At 38.5% G+C, this 17,500-nt stretch overlaps 2 protein-coding genes across 3 annotated transcripts in view; both read left to right on the top strand.

Moving 5' to 3' along the window:
- The first annotated feature begins 2,351 nt into the window (after window positions 1-2,351).
- On the top strand, window positions 2,352-11,252 carry LOC138866034 (actin-like). The gene is made up of 5 exons (XM_070137571.1): window positions 2,352-2,453; window positions 2,524-3,089; window positions 6,940-7,026; window positions 9,070-9,259; window positions 10,271-11,252. The coding sequence occupies exons 1-5, from the start codon at window positions 2,352-2,354 to the stop codon at window positions 11,243-11,245; spliced, it is 1,920 nt and encodes a 639-aa protein (XP_069993672.1). The 3' UTR covers window positions 11,246-11,252.
- An 807-nt stretch (window positions 11,253-12,059) lies between these two features.
- The window catches only part of LOC113813027 (uncharacterized), a 5,723-nt gene continuing 282 nt past the window's right edge, over window positions 12,060-17,500 (top strand). Inside the window, exons 1-3 of one of the 2 annotated variants that reach the window (XM_027364962.2) lie at window positions 12,060-12,210; window positions 15,665-15,801; window positions 16,724-17,500. The exon at window positions 16,724-17,500 is cut by the window's right edge and continues 282 nt beyond it. In XM_027364962.2, the coding sequence (XP_027220763.1) occupies window positions 15,673-15,801; window positions 16,724-17,500 (906 nt within the window). In that variant the 5' untranslated portion in view covers window positions 12,060-12,210; window positions 15,665-15,672. The remainder of the gene's footprint in view (window positions 12,211-15,664; window positions 15,802-16,723) is intronic. The other variant, XM_027364964.2, reaches the window with a different exon arrangement.

Below are 17,500 nucleotides of genomic sequence, written 5' to 3'. Positions count from 1 at the left end.
TGTAAAAAGAGATTCATTATCGATTTTAATATCTTTATTTTTTATTTATTTACTTATTTTTCTTGGGTCCAAACTCATCCAAAAATCTCATGTTATATCCCACTCATAAAATCTTTTATTTTTGCCTACCTCCATGGCACCCAAACTTTCCACTGTGATGGCACCCTGGAGTCACTTGGACCTTTCTGTGGCACACTTTTTTTTTTCTCTCAGACCTTATCTCCTCCTTCCTCCCTGCTTCACACCACACTATTTTTTTTTTTTTTTGGCTTTCCAGTCTAAGTGCATCTTCATTTTTATTTCACGAATTATTGGAGCTCGAAAACAACAACAAAAACTACTAGAATAACAACAAATACAACATAAGCGACAACAAAGACAGCATAAGCAGCAACAACAAAAACAATAACAAAAATAGCAACATAAACAACACCAAGAAAAACAACAACATAAGCAACAACAAAGCAAAACAAAAACAAAAAGGAACAACATAAGCATCAACAAAAACAACATAAGCAACAACAAAGCAGTAACAAAACCAACAAAAGAGCAACAACAATAACATAAGCAACAAAGACAACAAAGCAACAACAATAACATAAACAACAATAACAGCAAGTCAAGAACAAATACAACAGCAATAGTAAAAAAAGTTACGTTAAAAGAATGAAATCTATTGAAAAATCAGTTCCGTACTTTATTCTTCTTCAACCTATTCCTTCATTATCTCCATCTCCCATTCACCTCCATTAGCATTTGTCTATTTTCATTTCTTTGTCACTTCTTTTTCTGACTTCAGCTTTCTCTTACATTCCTTGTCGTTGTTGATTTTCTGGTGATTTCTTTTTCATATTGTTTACTTATCCACCGACTTTTTGCTTTCTTGGTTGCTTGCTTTCTTGCATCGTTTATCATCCTCTCCTTTGCGTCTCTTTGTTTCCTTTGTTATTGGGTCTCCACGCGTGTCTCCCTGTGTCCTTTCTAAGCAACCATTTTTTTCTGCAACCATTGATTGAGGAACAGTGTCTCAGTAGATATTTATTTAGCGTTTCTTTTGTATATTCTTTGACACACCCGCACACAAACACACACACACACACACATACACACATATACACGCACACACACTCACTCACATATACACATCCACATATATACATATACATATATATGTATATATGTATATATATATGTATATATATATATACATATATATATATATACATATATATATACATATATATATATATATATATATATATATATATATATATATATATATATATATATATATATATATATATAAGCATACACACACATAAACATGTGTGTGTGTATACACTTAAACATACATATCCAACTATCTATCTATCTATATTTATATATATATGCACACACATTCAGACACAGGCACACACACACCAATATATATCTACACGAATGTATGTATTTTTTTTCTTTCCTTTCCTTTCAATATCATAAACTGAAAACAAATACATATGCACACACATTCATACACACACCAATGTATATCAATAGGAAATTATTTTTAAAATATTCTTTCTTAATAGCACTGAAAACAAAATTCACACATTTTTTTCTTGACATCCTTCAATCAAAAAACACTCACATTTCACGTACCTGTTGGCACCTTCTCATAATTACGGATAATACTGATGGATGGACGCAACAGACTTCCTGTCATGGCGAGTGTTGTATAAAAAGCATCAAATTCAAATTCTCAGGTTATCACTAGTAATAATACACTTCACAGTATGAAAACTTTAGCCACACAAAGTTTAGTTACAACTTTGTCGGAATAACAGTATTACTTATCCAAAAGGACTGATAACTCCTGACAGTCAACTAACAATCTTCAGTGAATGGTTGTTGGAATAAGAATATTACTTATCCTAAAGGACTGCTGACTCCTGACAGTCAACAACCATAAGTATACAGTTATTGGAATAAGAATATAACTTATCCTAAAGGACTGCTGACTACAGACAGTGAACCATAAGTATACAAGTATCGGAATAAAGATATTACTTATCCTAAAGGACTGCTGACTCCTGACAGTCAACAACCATAATTATACAGTTATTGGAATAAAAATATTACTTATCCTAAAGGATTGCTGACTCCTGACAGTCAACAACCATAAGTATACAATTATTGGAATAAGAATATTACTTATCCTAAAGGACTGCTGACTCCAGACAGTCAACCGGCATAAATCGTTAGAAGGGGATCCCAATGTCAGCTAATCAGTCCCCAGTTTCGTATGCTCTGTAGTAAGTGCTGCAGACCGTACCCTTTCTCTTACGTAGACTTATGCCCAGAGAACCTTCATGAGTGGACGTAATAAGGCCCCAATGTCTCACGTGGAGATGCCTACTCCAGATAACCAACAAAACCCTGGGAGGATGAATTCTCAGGAAGATACGTCTTCAGTTACACAACAACTTCAAAGATTGTAGTAGCCAGAGTGATACTCCCTATCTTCTCTGCCTCACCTTTTAGCACACAGCTCACACTCGACACTCGGTTGTTTTCTATTGTGCAGACTATGTAGCAGAGGATGCTACTTCTACCCTGGAGTACCACAACGACTCTCAAGTTCCTGAGTCCACTCCCTGTTGTCCTACTATTCCAGCCCAGCCAAGGAGTCTATCCTGCCACACAAAACCGCTTCTATGGAGATTACGACCGTCACCAAAGGACCAATTTTCGAGTAATTACAATGCCAATAGAGATGAACCTCAGAATCTGGACATAGACAGACTTCTAGAAGAACAGAAATATGTACGACAACCTCATTTTAGTTCGTCTATCCACCTCCTTGGGTCATCCCAGGCCGTGAGAACAGAGACAGCTGTGCATCCACTTCGCTATAGCTGTCTATCCAAGTCATTAGGTCATCCTGGGCCATCCATAGTAAACAACACTTTCCAGAGACGAATTTCTTATCCTCAAATAACCCATATATACCAGACATCGATATACAAAAAAGGAATATTTACCGCGCGACCAAAGTCCTGTACCAAAGTTCGCTCTTGTGATATTAAAACCCCGCCAAGAACCTTAGTGTGAATTGCAAATATTCTTGCTTTTAATCGCAATTGACTAGCGAAAAGCAGTAATTTCGATAGCAAAGTACAACGTCCCTGAATCACGCTAACCCTTTCACTATTCGCCCAGGTAACGAGTAAATAGTGACTAAATAAACTCACCTTTGAGAGACGTTCAGTCAATTTTGCCTTATCATCATGCTATTATATCATATTGTTATTATCAATCAACATCGTCGTCACTATCATTAATATTGTTATCATTATTATTAACACTAGTGAAATCATTTCTAATACCAACAACTATTATCATCGTCATTATTATCATTTTCATTATTACCATCATTATCATTACCATTATTGTTATTATCATCATTATCATTACTGTTATCATTATCATCATTATTATTCATCATTATCATTAGCAGTAGTAGTAGTGGCATTACTTCTATCATAGCTACTATTATTATCATTATCATTGTTATCATTGATAGTAGTAGTAGTAGTATAATAATTACAATCATTACTTTTATAATCATTATTACCATCATATCTATCATTACCATCATCATTATCGTTATATTGTATCCTCATCATTATCCTCCTCTTCCTCCTCCTCCTCATCACAATCATCATTATCATTTAACAATACTATTCCATTATCATTAATGTCATTATTTTCATATCTATCATTTATTTGTCATTTCTGGATCATAAGGATACATAATATATCCTAATATTAATATTATATTTCAATATATGAGTTCCAAAATCTCCATTGTAGTTCATGAACAATTATGCTTATCATAAACTTTATTACCATCCTTATTTACCAATTTATTATCCCTTTAACTGCATGCTTAGTTACTTAAATCCTTAAAATAATATACGAAATTTGAAAACTTACTTCTCTGAGTAGATAAATTTCACACAAAATCTGGATTATGTGATAAAAAGTTAATGGATTTAATTGCTTATTTTGATTAATACTTTCGACCAAAGGGTTCATAAAAGGTCAAGAACTCCATTGTAATAAAAATAAGATTAGTTTATTATTTATGAATAATGATCATATTTCGATGATAATTTTCTTACGAAGACAGTGCATAAAATATGTGGTGATTACTTATACACGGAACGTAAATGTGATTCATAATTTAATATCAAAAAGTGAAAAAAACACAACAAAGATAATTCACAAACGGACACGTACAGACCAACATAGGTACATACACGTGCAAGTGTTTATACGTGTAAACAAACAGACTATAACAAACACACTCACTCGCCTCCCCCTACCAATACAAAAACACAATATATATAAACACAAACAGACAAATAAACACACAGACACAGACAAACACACTTAAAACAACACTCACACAAGACAAGGTTAGAAAAGACATCAATCTTGGGTATTTAATATTCTTCTTATACGTATGTTTTGTGTCGCGTTGCCGTGTTCGTGACTTCAGTTTCCACACGTGAAACCAGCACTACATTTTCACTGCAGTCTAAGTGAAATTGAGATTTGACCGTGGTAATATTTTTCACACATATACTTCGACACAAACACATAAAGGCAGATGCACACATTCAGATACAGGCTCACACATATACACAAATTCACACACACACACATAAATTCATACATACACACACACACATAAATTTACACACACACACACACACACAAACACAGACACAAACACATATATACATATATATCCAAACACACACACACACACATAAATTCATACACACACACACACACAGACACAAACATATATATACATATATATCCAAACACACCCACCTACATAAATTCACACACATAAATGCATACACACACACAGACAGACACAAACATATATACATATATATCTAAACACTCTCACACATAAATTCACACACATAAATTCATACACACACAAACACACAAACACACATAACTTCACATACTTAAATTCATACAAACACACACACAGACACAAACACATATATACATATATATCCAAAACACACACACACTCATCTATATGAACGCACACACGCCCAAAGCTGTTCTCAGACCAATGTTATGATAGCTTAAATTTTCATCTAAACCAAACGCACCGACATGTTCACGCTAATGTATAACAATCACGTGAATGTAGTGGATTAAAGTGAACATATTGATCCTCTGTTATCAGTGAAAGTTTAAATTAACAAAACATTCAATAATTGCATATTCGGTCAGTTGATCTGTAAACATGTTTGGACGTGTATGCCTTCTTATTCATATATATATACGCATACATACATACATACATACATATATGTATATACATATACATATATATGTAAATATGTATGTATATGTGTGTGTTTGTGTGTGTGTGTGTCTGTATTGGTTTACTAAGCATGTTTCTCTACGACTATATATATATATATATATATATATATATATATATATATATATATATATATATATATATATATATATACATACATATACTCACGAGTAATTTACTGCATTGCATGTTTCTGTGTATACATGACTGGATACCTTTCCGTTTGTGTGAGCCTATGCACCAGGTCTAATCTCCAAGTTTATGTTTAGCAACATATTTCAACCGTATGTTAATCCTTCAACCAACAACAACAACAACAACAATAGCAGCAACAACAACAAAAACAACAACAACAGCAACAACAAAAGCAACAACAACAACAGTAACAACAACAACAACAGCAACAACAAAAACAACAGCAACAACAACAGCAGCAACAACAGCAACAGCAACAACAAAAACAACAACAACAGCAACAGCAATAACAACAACAGAAACAGCAACAACGACAGCAACAACAACAACAGAAACACCAAAAACAACAACAGCAACAACAACAACAGCAAAAACGGATTCATCGCTCCAACAGCACTGAAACAGCAGCTACATTTCCTTCCCGTGTTCGTTGCTAGGTTCGTGGCATTGATTTCAGGAGCGAGGAGAGGTACTGGCGTTTCACAGTGACGGGGGGGGGGGGGAGTTCTCAAGGGCAAGTGGTGCACAGATGAACGTTTCTACGTCGACAGAAATGGATATGCTCACATACGCACGTACACACACAGACACGCACGCACGCACTCTCTCTCTCACACACACACACAGGCACGCACTCACAAACACTCAGGCACGCACTCACTCACTCTCTCTCTCACACACACACACACAGGCACGCACTCACAAACACACAGGCACGCACTCACTCACTCTCTCTCACACACACACACATACACACGCACACACACACACACACACGCAAACTAACATGTATACACGCACGCACGTACGCAGACACACATTCACATAAAGAGAGAGAAGGAGAGAGAGAGAGAGAGAAGGAGAGAGTAAGAGAGAGAGAAGGAGAGAGTAAGAGAGAGAGAAGGAGAGAGTAAGAGAGAAAGAAAAAGAGAGAAAGAGAGAGAGAATTGTAACCCAGCTATATTAACAAGCCAAGTGTATCTCATATTGCAATCATAGTTATTACCTTTGAATACTCTACCCATCTGTCTGCCACATGCCCAATATACCACACATACACACGAACCCATTAATTTCGAGAGAGAGAGAGAGAGAGAGAGAGAGAGAGAGAGAGAGAGAGAGAGAGAGAGAGAGAGAGAGAGAGAGAGAGAGAGAGAGAGAGAGAGAGAGAAAGAGAAAACGTGAACCTACCACTACTACATTAAGACCAAATCTAGACCAAATAATTCCAAATCTTACCTTACAACAATACCTCCAAACCTCCTTAAATTAAGCATTACCACCGTGCTTGATAATATCACCGAATCAAATAATTTATCTTTATTCCTTTTCATTCGCAGGGAAACTCCAGAACCGAAGACATTCACTGTACAACCATTCACCAGAGACGAAACACAGTTATTTTCCTACTCACAACATGATAACAGGTAATGCCTAGCTCCTGGTATATATATAGATGTCTGTGGCTATTTATATCTGTTCAAATGTGGATTATGGCTCTTTATATTCTCTTTCATATATGTTCAAATGTGGATTATGGCTCTTTATATTCTGTCTTTCATATCTACTAAGTTAATTAAGGATATATAAGATTATATGGATGTCAAAAAACATATTTATTTTTCATTTTATTTTAATTTGGCAAGTACCAGCTGTGCAAGATTTTACTCCTCCTATATACATGCTTATATAGCATTTGAGAAAGAAATGGAGAGCTCTCTTCTTCAATACTATTTAATGATAATATCTAATCTAGGAATTTTGAAGTGTCCACTTAATCAAACACTTAATAATTCACGTTTTTTTTAGATAAAAATAAAAGGAATTTCTTTACAAAACAGCTTGACCTCCTTCATTCTCATCTAATTCTTGTCTGTTTATATTTTTATGTCTATTCCATTTATTTATGTTTATTTTGCTTATCTATATTGTCTATTCATTTTTATATATCTGTTTTCATTGTCTATTCTATTTATCTCTCATACATTTCTTCTAATCATCTATCTATTTTATCTATTATATATATATATATATTTTCATTATATGTTTTATTTACTGTATATACCTATCTTAATCATCAATTTTACTTAGGCTATATATCTATCCTAATTCTATTTATTTCATAGATCTATTTTAATAACTTATTTATTTATTTATTCGTATCTATTCACGTTAATACGACCACGACCTTCTAGCTCCATAATAATGATAGTGATAGTAATGATAACAATAATGATGATAATGACGATGGTAATGACTATTACATTATTGTTTATACATGCCTTTATCTAGTTATTTGTTCATCTTTTCATTCTGCATTATATTAATGCAATATTTTTCTTTTTGAGTAATGAAACTAATCCTTATGAAAACTTGAAGTGCTCAGTCATTTAGTATATAAATTCGGGATTTTTTACCTTTCCATTTCTCGTTTTATTTAAATTTTGCAAGTACCAGCTGTGCAAGATTTTACTCCTCATATATACGTACTTACATAGCATTTGAGAAAGAAATGGAGAGCTCTCTTCTTCAATACTATTCAACGATAATATCTAATCTAGGAATTTTGAAGTGTCCACTTAATCAAACACTTAATAATTCACGTCTTTTTTTTAGATAAAGATAAAAGGAATTTCTTTACAAAACATGTTTATATTTATATGTCTATTCCATTTATTTATGTTTATTTTGCTTATCTATATTGTCTATTCATTTTTATATATCTGTTTTCATTGTCTATTCTATTTATCTCTCATACATTTCTTCTAATCATCTATCTATTTTATCTATTATATATATATACATAGATTTTTGATTATATGTTTTATTTACTGTATATAATCATCTATGGATTTTACTTAGGCTATATATCTATCCTAATTTTATTTATTTCATAGATCTATTTTAATAACTTTTTTATTTATTTATTCGTATCTATTCACGTTAATACGACCACGACCTTCCAGTTTCGCAAATTATTTTTCGACGCTCCATAATAATGATAGTGATAGTAATAATAACAATAATGATGATAATGACGATGGTAATGGCTATTACATTATTGTTTATACATGTCTTTATTTAGTTATTTGTTCATCTTTTCATTCTGCATCATATTAATACAATATTTTTCTTTTTGAATAATGAAACTAATCCTTACGATAACTTGAAGTGCTCAGTCATTTAGTATATAAATTCAGGATTTTTTTTTTATTTACACCGCAATTCTTAAACATTAAAACAATTTTTTTGAAAATATAATTATCAATAGCTTCTAATCCTATATGATTCACACAACTGTTCTAATTATCAATGTCATAATCATCTCAAACATCTACTTTAATTACCCATTTCCATCCATCATATCCATCTATTCCCCATCCAATTCACCCATCCCTCTCCACTTCCTCTCCTCCCAATCTCATCCATTCCCATTCCCTCCATATTAATCCACCCACGCCCCTTCCCAGCTTCGCGAGCTACTTCTCGACGCCTGCCTGCTCGCCCGACTCCTCCTACCTCTCGCTCCCTCGCACTCCAGGCTCCCTCTTGTCCTCGGTGGTCGTGGACGTCGGCTCGGACACTCTCAAAGCCGGCTTCTCGAGAGACGACGCTCCACGCGCTGTCTTCTCCTCCTGCGTCACGCGGCCTCGGCATGAGGTGGGGGGGATGAGGGGGAAGAGGGGGAGGAAGGGGAAGGGAGGGAAGGGAGGGAAGGGGGGGGAAAGGGGAGGAATAGGAGGGAGGGAGGGAAAGGGGAGGAAAAAGGGGATGAGAGGGAGGGGGGAAAGGGAGAAGGGAGGGAAAGGGGAGGAATAAGGGGAATGGAGGGAAGGGGAGAAGGGAGGGAATAGGGAGAAGGGAGAAGGGAAGGGGAGGAATAACAGGAAGGGAATAGGGAGGAAAAAGGGAGAAGGGAAGGTAGGGGAGGAATAAGGGGAAGAGAGGGAAAGGGGAGTAGTAGGGGGAGAAGGGAAGGGAATAGGGAGAAGGGAGGAGAGATGGGGGGAAGAGGGAGAAGGGAAGTGGAGAAAGAGGGGAAAGAGAGAAGAGGAAATAAGGGGAAGGGGAGGAGAGGGAATAGGGGGGATTGAAAGGGAGAAAGAGGGAATGAGGGGAAGGGAGGGAGATGGAATAGGGGGAAGGGAAAAAGGAGGGAAAGGGAGAAGAGGGAATAGGGGGAAGGGAGGGAAAAGGAGAAAGAGGGGAAAGGGAGGAAAAAGGGAGGAGGGAATAGCGGAAGGGAGGGAAAGGGAGAAGGGGAAGGGAAAAGAGGGGATAGAAGGAAAGGGAGAAGGGGAAGGGAAAAGAGGGAATAGAAAGAAAGGGAGAAAGGAAAAGGGAGGAAGAAGGGAGACAGGGAAAATGGGAAGGAGGATAGCCTGAGTTTGGGATGGTAGTAGTGTTCTTTTTGACATGTTACTGTTATGATATATGATCGTAGTTACTGTTATCATGATCATTATTATTTTATTACTAATCAAACCCTACCGCTCTTTCTACTACTGTTGCAAGTAGGTATTCGCATTATCGCCATTTTTCTTTTTTTTCCGGGTTAAAATCACGCCTTATCAAATAAACGCAATATGCCCGTATTGATCCTTATATCTAAACGTTTCCAGAAGATTTAAATATTTCGATTTATTTACCGTCTGTCTTTTGCTTCTGCAGAAGAAGGCCCTGTACCCGAAGCCCTGGTACGCCGGCGACGCGAAGCTTCCCCGGGCCGACGTCTTCTCGCGCAAGTTCCCGGTCGAGAACGGCGTCATCAGCGACTTCGACGACATGACCAAGCTGTGGCAGCACACCTTCGAGAACGAGCTCAAGGTCGACCCCCAGGACAACCCCCTCCTGCTGGTGGTCTCCGCGCACAACGCCTCCTCCGTCCGCGAACTCATCCTCGAGACGATGTTCGAGAGCTTCCACGTCCCGGCGCTCTACATGGCCAACCCTTACGTCCTGGCCCTCTGCTCCTCCGGTAGGACGTCGGGCGTGGTCATGGACTCCGGCGACGGCGTGTCTCACGCTGTGCCCATCCTGGAGGGAACCATCGTGCCCCACGCCCTGCAGCGCCTGGACGTGGGCGGGCGCAGCCTCACCGACTACATGCTCCGGATCCTGGCGGAGCAGGGCCACGCCTTCAAGACCTCCGAGGGCCAGACCATCGCCCGCGAAGTCAAGGAGAAGCTGTGCTACGTCATGACGAGCTCGTACCGCTCCTTCCCCTTCAACGAGACGTACACCCTTCCCAGCGGCGGCGTCATCACCGTCGGGAGGGAGAGGTTCCTCTGCCCCGAGGGCCTCTTCCAGCCCTCGAACCTCGGCCTCCAGAGCACGGGCATCCACAAGGTCCTCAACTCGGCCATCCTCCAGTGCGACCCGGCCGTGCGGAAGCTGCTCTACCAGAACATCGCGCTGAGCGGCGGAAACACGCTCTTCCCCGGCCTGGAGGAGCGGCTGCTGAAGGAGGTCATCGAGCTGACCCCTCCGGCCACCAAGGTCAAAATCGTCGCGAAGCCCCGGCGGCACCACGGCGTCTGGTTTGGGGGGGCGATCGTGGCCTCGCACGCCAACTTCCAGAAGCTGTGGATTTCCAAAGAGCTTTTCGATGAGGTCGGGCCCGCTGTCCTCAACCTTAGGAGCTGATGGGGGCGTGAGGAGCTAAAGGGGGTCGGGGAAGCGTGGGGACCTGGTGAGGGGTCGGAGAGGGGGTCCGGCTCGCAGGGGAGGCATTTTCATTCCTTCAGATCCATCATTTCAGATAACACAGCCTGTTTCATCGTCATTCTTTATCTAGTTTAATAAAATCGTTGGCTTTAGTTGAGTGGTATACGCCTGATACCCTTTATTGATAAACAAATGTTACCAAGTAAGTTCTACCTTAAACATTGAATCTTATCCGTAACACATACCAAGATATCTCCATAGGCAAATATCTTAATAAATCCAATAATTCATCTTTAAAATCACGCTACACTAATACCAACCAAACATTTCAGGTACTACGAATTATATTTCTACCTATGACAACCATACCCTTCAGGTTTTTCGTTCGACTGCACTAAATTTCACTGATATAACATACATCGGAAAAATGTCAATAAAATCCTGGTGAACAGTCACACCGAAGGAAAGAAAATGGGAATTACAAAGAGAAGAAAATGGGAATTTCAAAAGAAAATGGGATTACCAAAAGGAAAAAAGAAAACGGAGAAAGCAATATTGAATTCTAACGGGGTAACTTTATTAAATTTCTTCAAAACATTATTGGCAAAAAAACAGAAACAAAAAACAACAACAACCTTCCAAAACAAACAAATACAAACTCAACAGATAACATATAACATCACCCCAACCATTAGAATTAACTAACTGACCCACACACTTAAGAGATACCCGAAAGATAAGATAAGAACAGAAAAAAAAACTTCTTAATCTCTCCCAATCAGTGCCACAGTGCCTCGCTAGAAACATTCGATGCCTCAGTAAACCTAACTTTCTGTGCCAAAGATTTCGACGTGGAGAGAAATCCAAAAATTGTCATTCTAAAAAGGAGATTTTCAACTACTTTTCGGACGTTTTCAGCTCCGTTTTTGGGAAAGGTGAGACAGGTAAGAGTGAAAAGAGTTAAAAGGGAAACTGTGAAGTTTATTTATTTGCGATTTCGTCAGTATTTATCTATTTACATAGCTACCCATTTATATATATGTGTGTATTCGAGTGAAATGTATATATATATATATATATATATATATATATATATATATATATATATATATATATATATATATATATATATATGTGTGTGTGTGTGTGTGTGTGTGTGCGTGTGTGCGTGTGTGTGTGTGTGTGTGTGCGCGTGTATGTATGTGTGCGTGTGTGTGTGTGTGTGTGTGTGTGTGTGTGTGTGTGTGTGTGTGTGCGTGTGCGTGAATATGTACTTATATATATATATATATATATATATATATATATATATATATATATATATATATATATAGAGAGAGAGAGAGAGAGAGAGAGAGAGAGAGAGAGAGAGAGAGAGAGAGAGAGAGAGAGAGAGAGAAAGAGGGAAAGAGTAAGAGAGAGAGATAACATTCACGGGTAAAGATAAAAGTTAAAGGATCATTGTGACCTTGAATTCCTCTAAAATTAAGAACCAAAGTCCCGCGTCTTTAGATCTAAAAGACAATCAACATGAAATTTACCCAATCACCATTTTTAAAAAATCGAGAACGCATATGTAACATTAACTCACTAACTATCTGAAGCAAAGTAACAACCCTTATACAATCATTGGTATTGGTATGAATTCCTTACCAACCTCTAAACAGACCGTCCCAGTATAAGTAAAAATCCCTACTACTTACGAACAGCTGTTAATAAGGCAGATTATACAGCAAACAGGAACAGGAAATTGACTCATCCGGGCGAAGATCAGGGTCAAGCTGATAAGGACTTGTACTAGACTGACAGCTGACTCACCAAGGGTTTATTTCTAACGCAAATACATACCCAAGGAGTGATCTTGAGAGAGAGAGAGAGAGAAAGGGGGAGAAGGAGGGAGAGAGTTAGAGAGAGAGTTAGAGAGAGAGAGAGAGAGAGAGAGAGAGAGAGAGAGAGAGAGAGAGAGAGAGAGAGAGAGAGAGAGAGAGAGAGAGAGAGAGAGAGAGAGAGAGAGGAGGGAGGGAGGGAGAGAGTTAGAGAGAGAGAAAGGGGGAGAGCGAGCGAGAGAGAGAGAGAGAGAGAGAGAGGGAGGGAGAGAGAAAGAGAGCGAGAGAGAGAGAGAGAGAAAGAGAGAGAGAGAGAAAGGGAGAGAAGGAGGGAGAGAGTTAGAGAGAGAGAAAGGGGGAAAGTTAGAGAAAGAGAGGGAGATAGAGAGAGGGAGAGAGAAAGAAAGAGCGAGAGAGAGAGAGAGAGAGAGAGAGGAGAGAGAGAGAGAGAGAGAGAGAGAGAGAGAGAGAGAGAGAGAGAGAGAGAGACAGAGAGAGAGAGAGAGAGAGAGAGAGAGAGAGAGAGAGAATTAGAGGAAGAGATAGAGAGAGAAAGAAAGAAAGAGCGAGAGAAACTCTCTATACTTCTTGACCTCTTTCCCTCTCCCCCGAAACCTAGGGAAGTGGAGGGGAGGGAAAGATAACATGTTAAAGACATGTATAATCTAAGGGAATATTCCTCTTTCATGTCACGTCCTTCTGTCCATAAAAGAAGTGTTTTGGATAAAAGATTTGGATACAAAATAGTGCATATTCAAACAGACACACTGTTTTATACACATACATACATCAAGTATGTGTGTGTGCATTTGTGTGTATGTGTGTGTGCATTTGTGTGTTTGTATGTGTGTGTGTGTGCGTGCTATACAGAAGTTATACTTTGTATATGACTATGGAATCTGTAAGTACTTTGGGAATTATGACAACTAAGGCGTAATATAAAAGTTTTCAATGTGCGAGCAATAAGAGAAACAGAATCTATAGAATGGTGCACGTATCACGAACGGAATAAGATAGAGATAAAGATAAGATAAAAAAATGGAAATTCAGACTAAGATAACGACCACAGATAAAAAAAAAAAGGCTTGAATACGTAAACACAGGATTTTGACTGGCGAGTGCTGGAGAATTTTCGTAGCATTTTTAAACAAGTTTTATAATCTGCATTTTCTTTGAACAATCTTGACTGCAGTTCATCGGTGTAATTCATTTGTACAGTTCATTTTGGCGAATGATCATTGACGGAAGGGCACAGTAACGTATTAATTAAATGATATATCAAAGAGAAAATTAGTTTCTTGAAAACAATACGGATTGTATGCATTCATTTCGTTAAATGTTTTGTTTATCAAGATATCGAATTAGTTTTGAAAATTCTCCAACTTCTGCTACCTATCTCTGTTTCTTTCACTCTCTTTCTTTCTCTCTCTCTCTGTATCTGGGCTCTCTTTTTCTAACTCTCTCCCTCTCTCTCCCCCTTTCTTTCTCTCTCTCTCTCACTCTCCCTCCCTCCCTCTCTCTTTCTCTCTCTCTCCCTGTCTTTGTTTCTGCCCTCTCCCTCTCATATTTATTTTCAAGCCACGGAATTCACATGATTTCACTCCTCAAAATGAAAGAAATCCTTGCTAATATTTCACATTACCCATATAGATACTAAGAGGAAAAAGGCGACATTTATATCAGTGAAAAAAAAAAATATTTATCGGTTAATCTATTTTAAGATTCACAATAGATTGAATACTGGTCATTAATATTGGGGAAAAATGGTTTCTTCCTTTTTTTTTCGCAATAAAACCCCCCAAAACAAGGAAAAAAACAAAAACAAAACAACCAAGAAACAGAAAAAATGCGGAAAAAAATAAACAACCAATCAAATCTTTAATATTTTCAACAAAATCTCCAAAAACAAAGAAAACAAACAAAACAACCAAGAAGCAAAAAAAAAAAAAAACGAAAAAAATGCAAACAGCCAGTCAAATCTTTAAAACAACCTAATATTCTTTCAACAAAATCTCCCAAAACAATGAAAAAAAACAAACAAAACAAGCAAGAAACACAGAAAAATAGGAAACAAGCCAAACAAAACAAGCAAGAAAAAATACGAAACAAACCAAACAAAACAAGCAAAGAAAAAAAATTACGAAACAAGCCAAACAAGCAAGAAACACAAAAATACGAAACAAGCCAAACAAAACAAGCAAGAAACACAGGAAAAATACGAAACAAGCAAAGAAACACAGAAAAAATACGAAACAAGCCAAAAACACACAAAAATATGAAACAAGCCAAACAAAACAAGCAAGAAACACAGAAAAAATACGAAACAAGCAAAGAAACACAGAAAAAATACGAAACAAGCCAAAAACACACAAAAATACGAAACAAGCCAAACAAAACAAACAAAAAAAATGAAAAAACGAAACAAGCCCCCCCCCCCCAAAAAAAAAAAAAACGAAACAAGCCCAACAAAACAAGCCTCCCCCCCCAAAAAAAAAAAAAAAATAAAAAATAAACAAAAAATTACGAAACAAGCTAACAACCCATTAACGCTTCAAACAACCTCCCTTAACAGCTACGAGGATGGCATCCCCGACGAGCAAGGCGACTCTGGTGGTGGACAGCGGGTCGGGAACCACGAAGGCGGGTTTCGCGGGAGATGTGGTTCCCGTTTCCGTATTCCCGACGGTCGTGGGACGCCCTCGAGCTACGGTAAGACGCTGGAGGTTCCTTAATGACAAAAGAAAAAGAGGGAGAAAGAAAGAGAGAAAAATAATTATGATAATGATAATAATAATAAATAATAAATGATAATAATAACAATAATAATAATAACAATAATAATAATAACAATAATAACAATGATAATAATAAATAATAAATAATAATAAATAATAAAATAATAAATAATAATAAATAATAAAATAATAAATGATAATAACAATGATAACAATAATGATAATGATGATAATGATAATGATAATAGTAATAAAATCGAGGATCCAGAAAAAAAAACGGAGATCCAGGAAGTAAATAAATAATTCTCTCTCTCTCTCTCTCTCTCTTTTTTTTTTTTTTTTTTTTTTACTTTTCTTTGGCTTTCTGTTACGGTGGAGGGGGGGGGCGGGATCCTTCGTGTTGCCATATCTAGCGATTTTCTCGCTAGATATAGGGGCTTGGAGTTATGAGCTAGCGGGATTAAAAAAAAAAAGTTTGCTCTCTATTTAGCGATTTTTAAGCCTACTTTTAGCGGGGAAATGATAAGCTTTTGCTCTTACGTCCAGTCTAGCGGTTTTAGGGATATATCAATGGTAACTATTTATACTACGCTGATATGTGAGTGGCTATAGGTCTGTGATTCTGGTATTAGGATCATCTTTAGGTATGTTGGCTTGCGATATGTTGGGGTTTGCTTTATCATGTGTTTGTTTTATGATAATTAACATAATCACAGTAACAACAACAGTTATAATAATCACGATATTGATAGAAAACATCAAAATCTTATTACTATTAAGATGATAAGTAAAAATACTTTTATGCATTTGTATTCGTAGAGCTCTAAGTCTGGTATATCGCGGGGTTCAATTCCCTTTAGACTTAAATTTGAGCTTCAGGAACCTCCTCCTTCCAGCGCCACTTCAGCTCCAACGCGCAGCCCTTGGTCGGGAACGCAGCCCAGAGGAAGCGCGGCATATACAAGCTTTCATTCCCCGTCGAGCGCGGCGTCGTCACCAGCTGGGACGACATGGAGATCCTCTGGGGCCACACCTTCGAGCACGAACTCCACGTCGAGCCTCGGGAGCACAGCCTCCTGCTGGCCGAGCCTCCCCTCTGCTCGAAGCCCAACCGCGAGAAGGCGGCGCAGGTTCTGTTCGAGACGTTCGGCGTGGGTGCGCTCTGCGGGGCCAACCAGGCCGTCCTGTCGCTGTACGCGTCGGGGCGGTCCACGGGCATCGTGCTGGACTCCGGCGACGGCATCACCCACGCCATGCCCTTCTACAAGGGGTACTCTCTCCCCCATGCCATTCTGCGCTCGGACCTGGCCGGCAGGGACCTCACGCAGTACCTGGAGGAACTGCTGGGCAAGCGAGGGTATTCCTGCCACAGCTCCACCGAGAGGGACATCGTCCGCGACGTCAAAGAGCGCCTGTGCTACGTCGCCCTCGACTTCCACCAGGAGATCGCCAATGCCAAGACCTCCGCCGTCGAAAAGACCTACGAGCTTCCCGACGGGGAGGTCATATCCCTCGGAGAAGAGAGATTCCGCTGTCCCGAGGTCCTGTTCGACCCGTCCCTCATCGGCAAGGAGGCCCGGGGCTTGCAGGACGCCGTATACGACTCCATCCTCAAGTGTGAGGCGGACATCCGGAAAGACCTCTTCGCGAGCATCATGCTGACCGGCGGCAGC

This window comes from Penaeus vannamei, chromosome 23, assembly GCF_042767895.1.
Source record: "Penaeus vannamei isolate JL-2024 chromosome 23, ASM4276789v1, whole genome shotgun sequence".
NCBI classification, from domain to species: Eukaryota; Metazoa; Arthropoda; class Malacostraca; order Decapoda; family Penaeidae; genus Penaeus; species Penaeus vannamei.
Note: the sequence above shows the minus strand (reverse complement) of the source record. Positions and strands in the feature narration are given on the sequence as shown.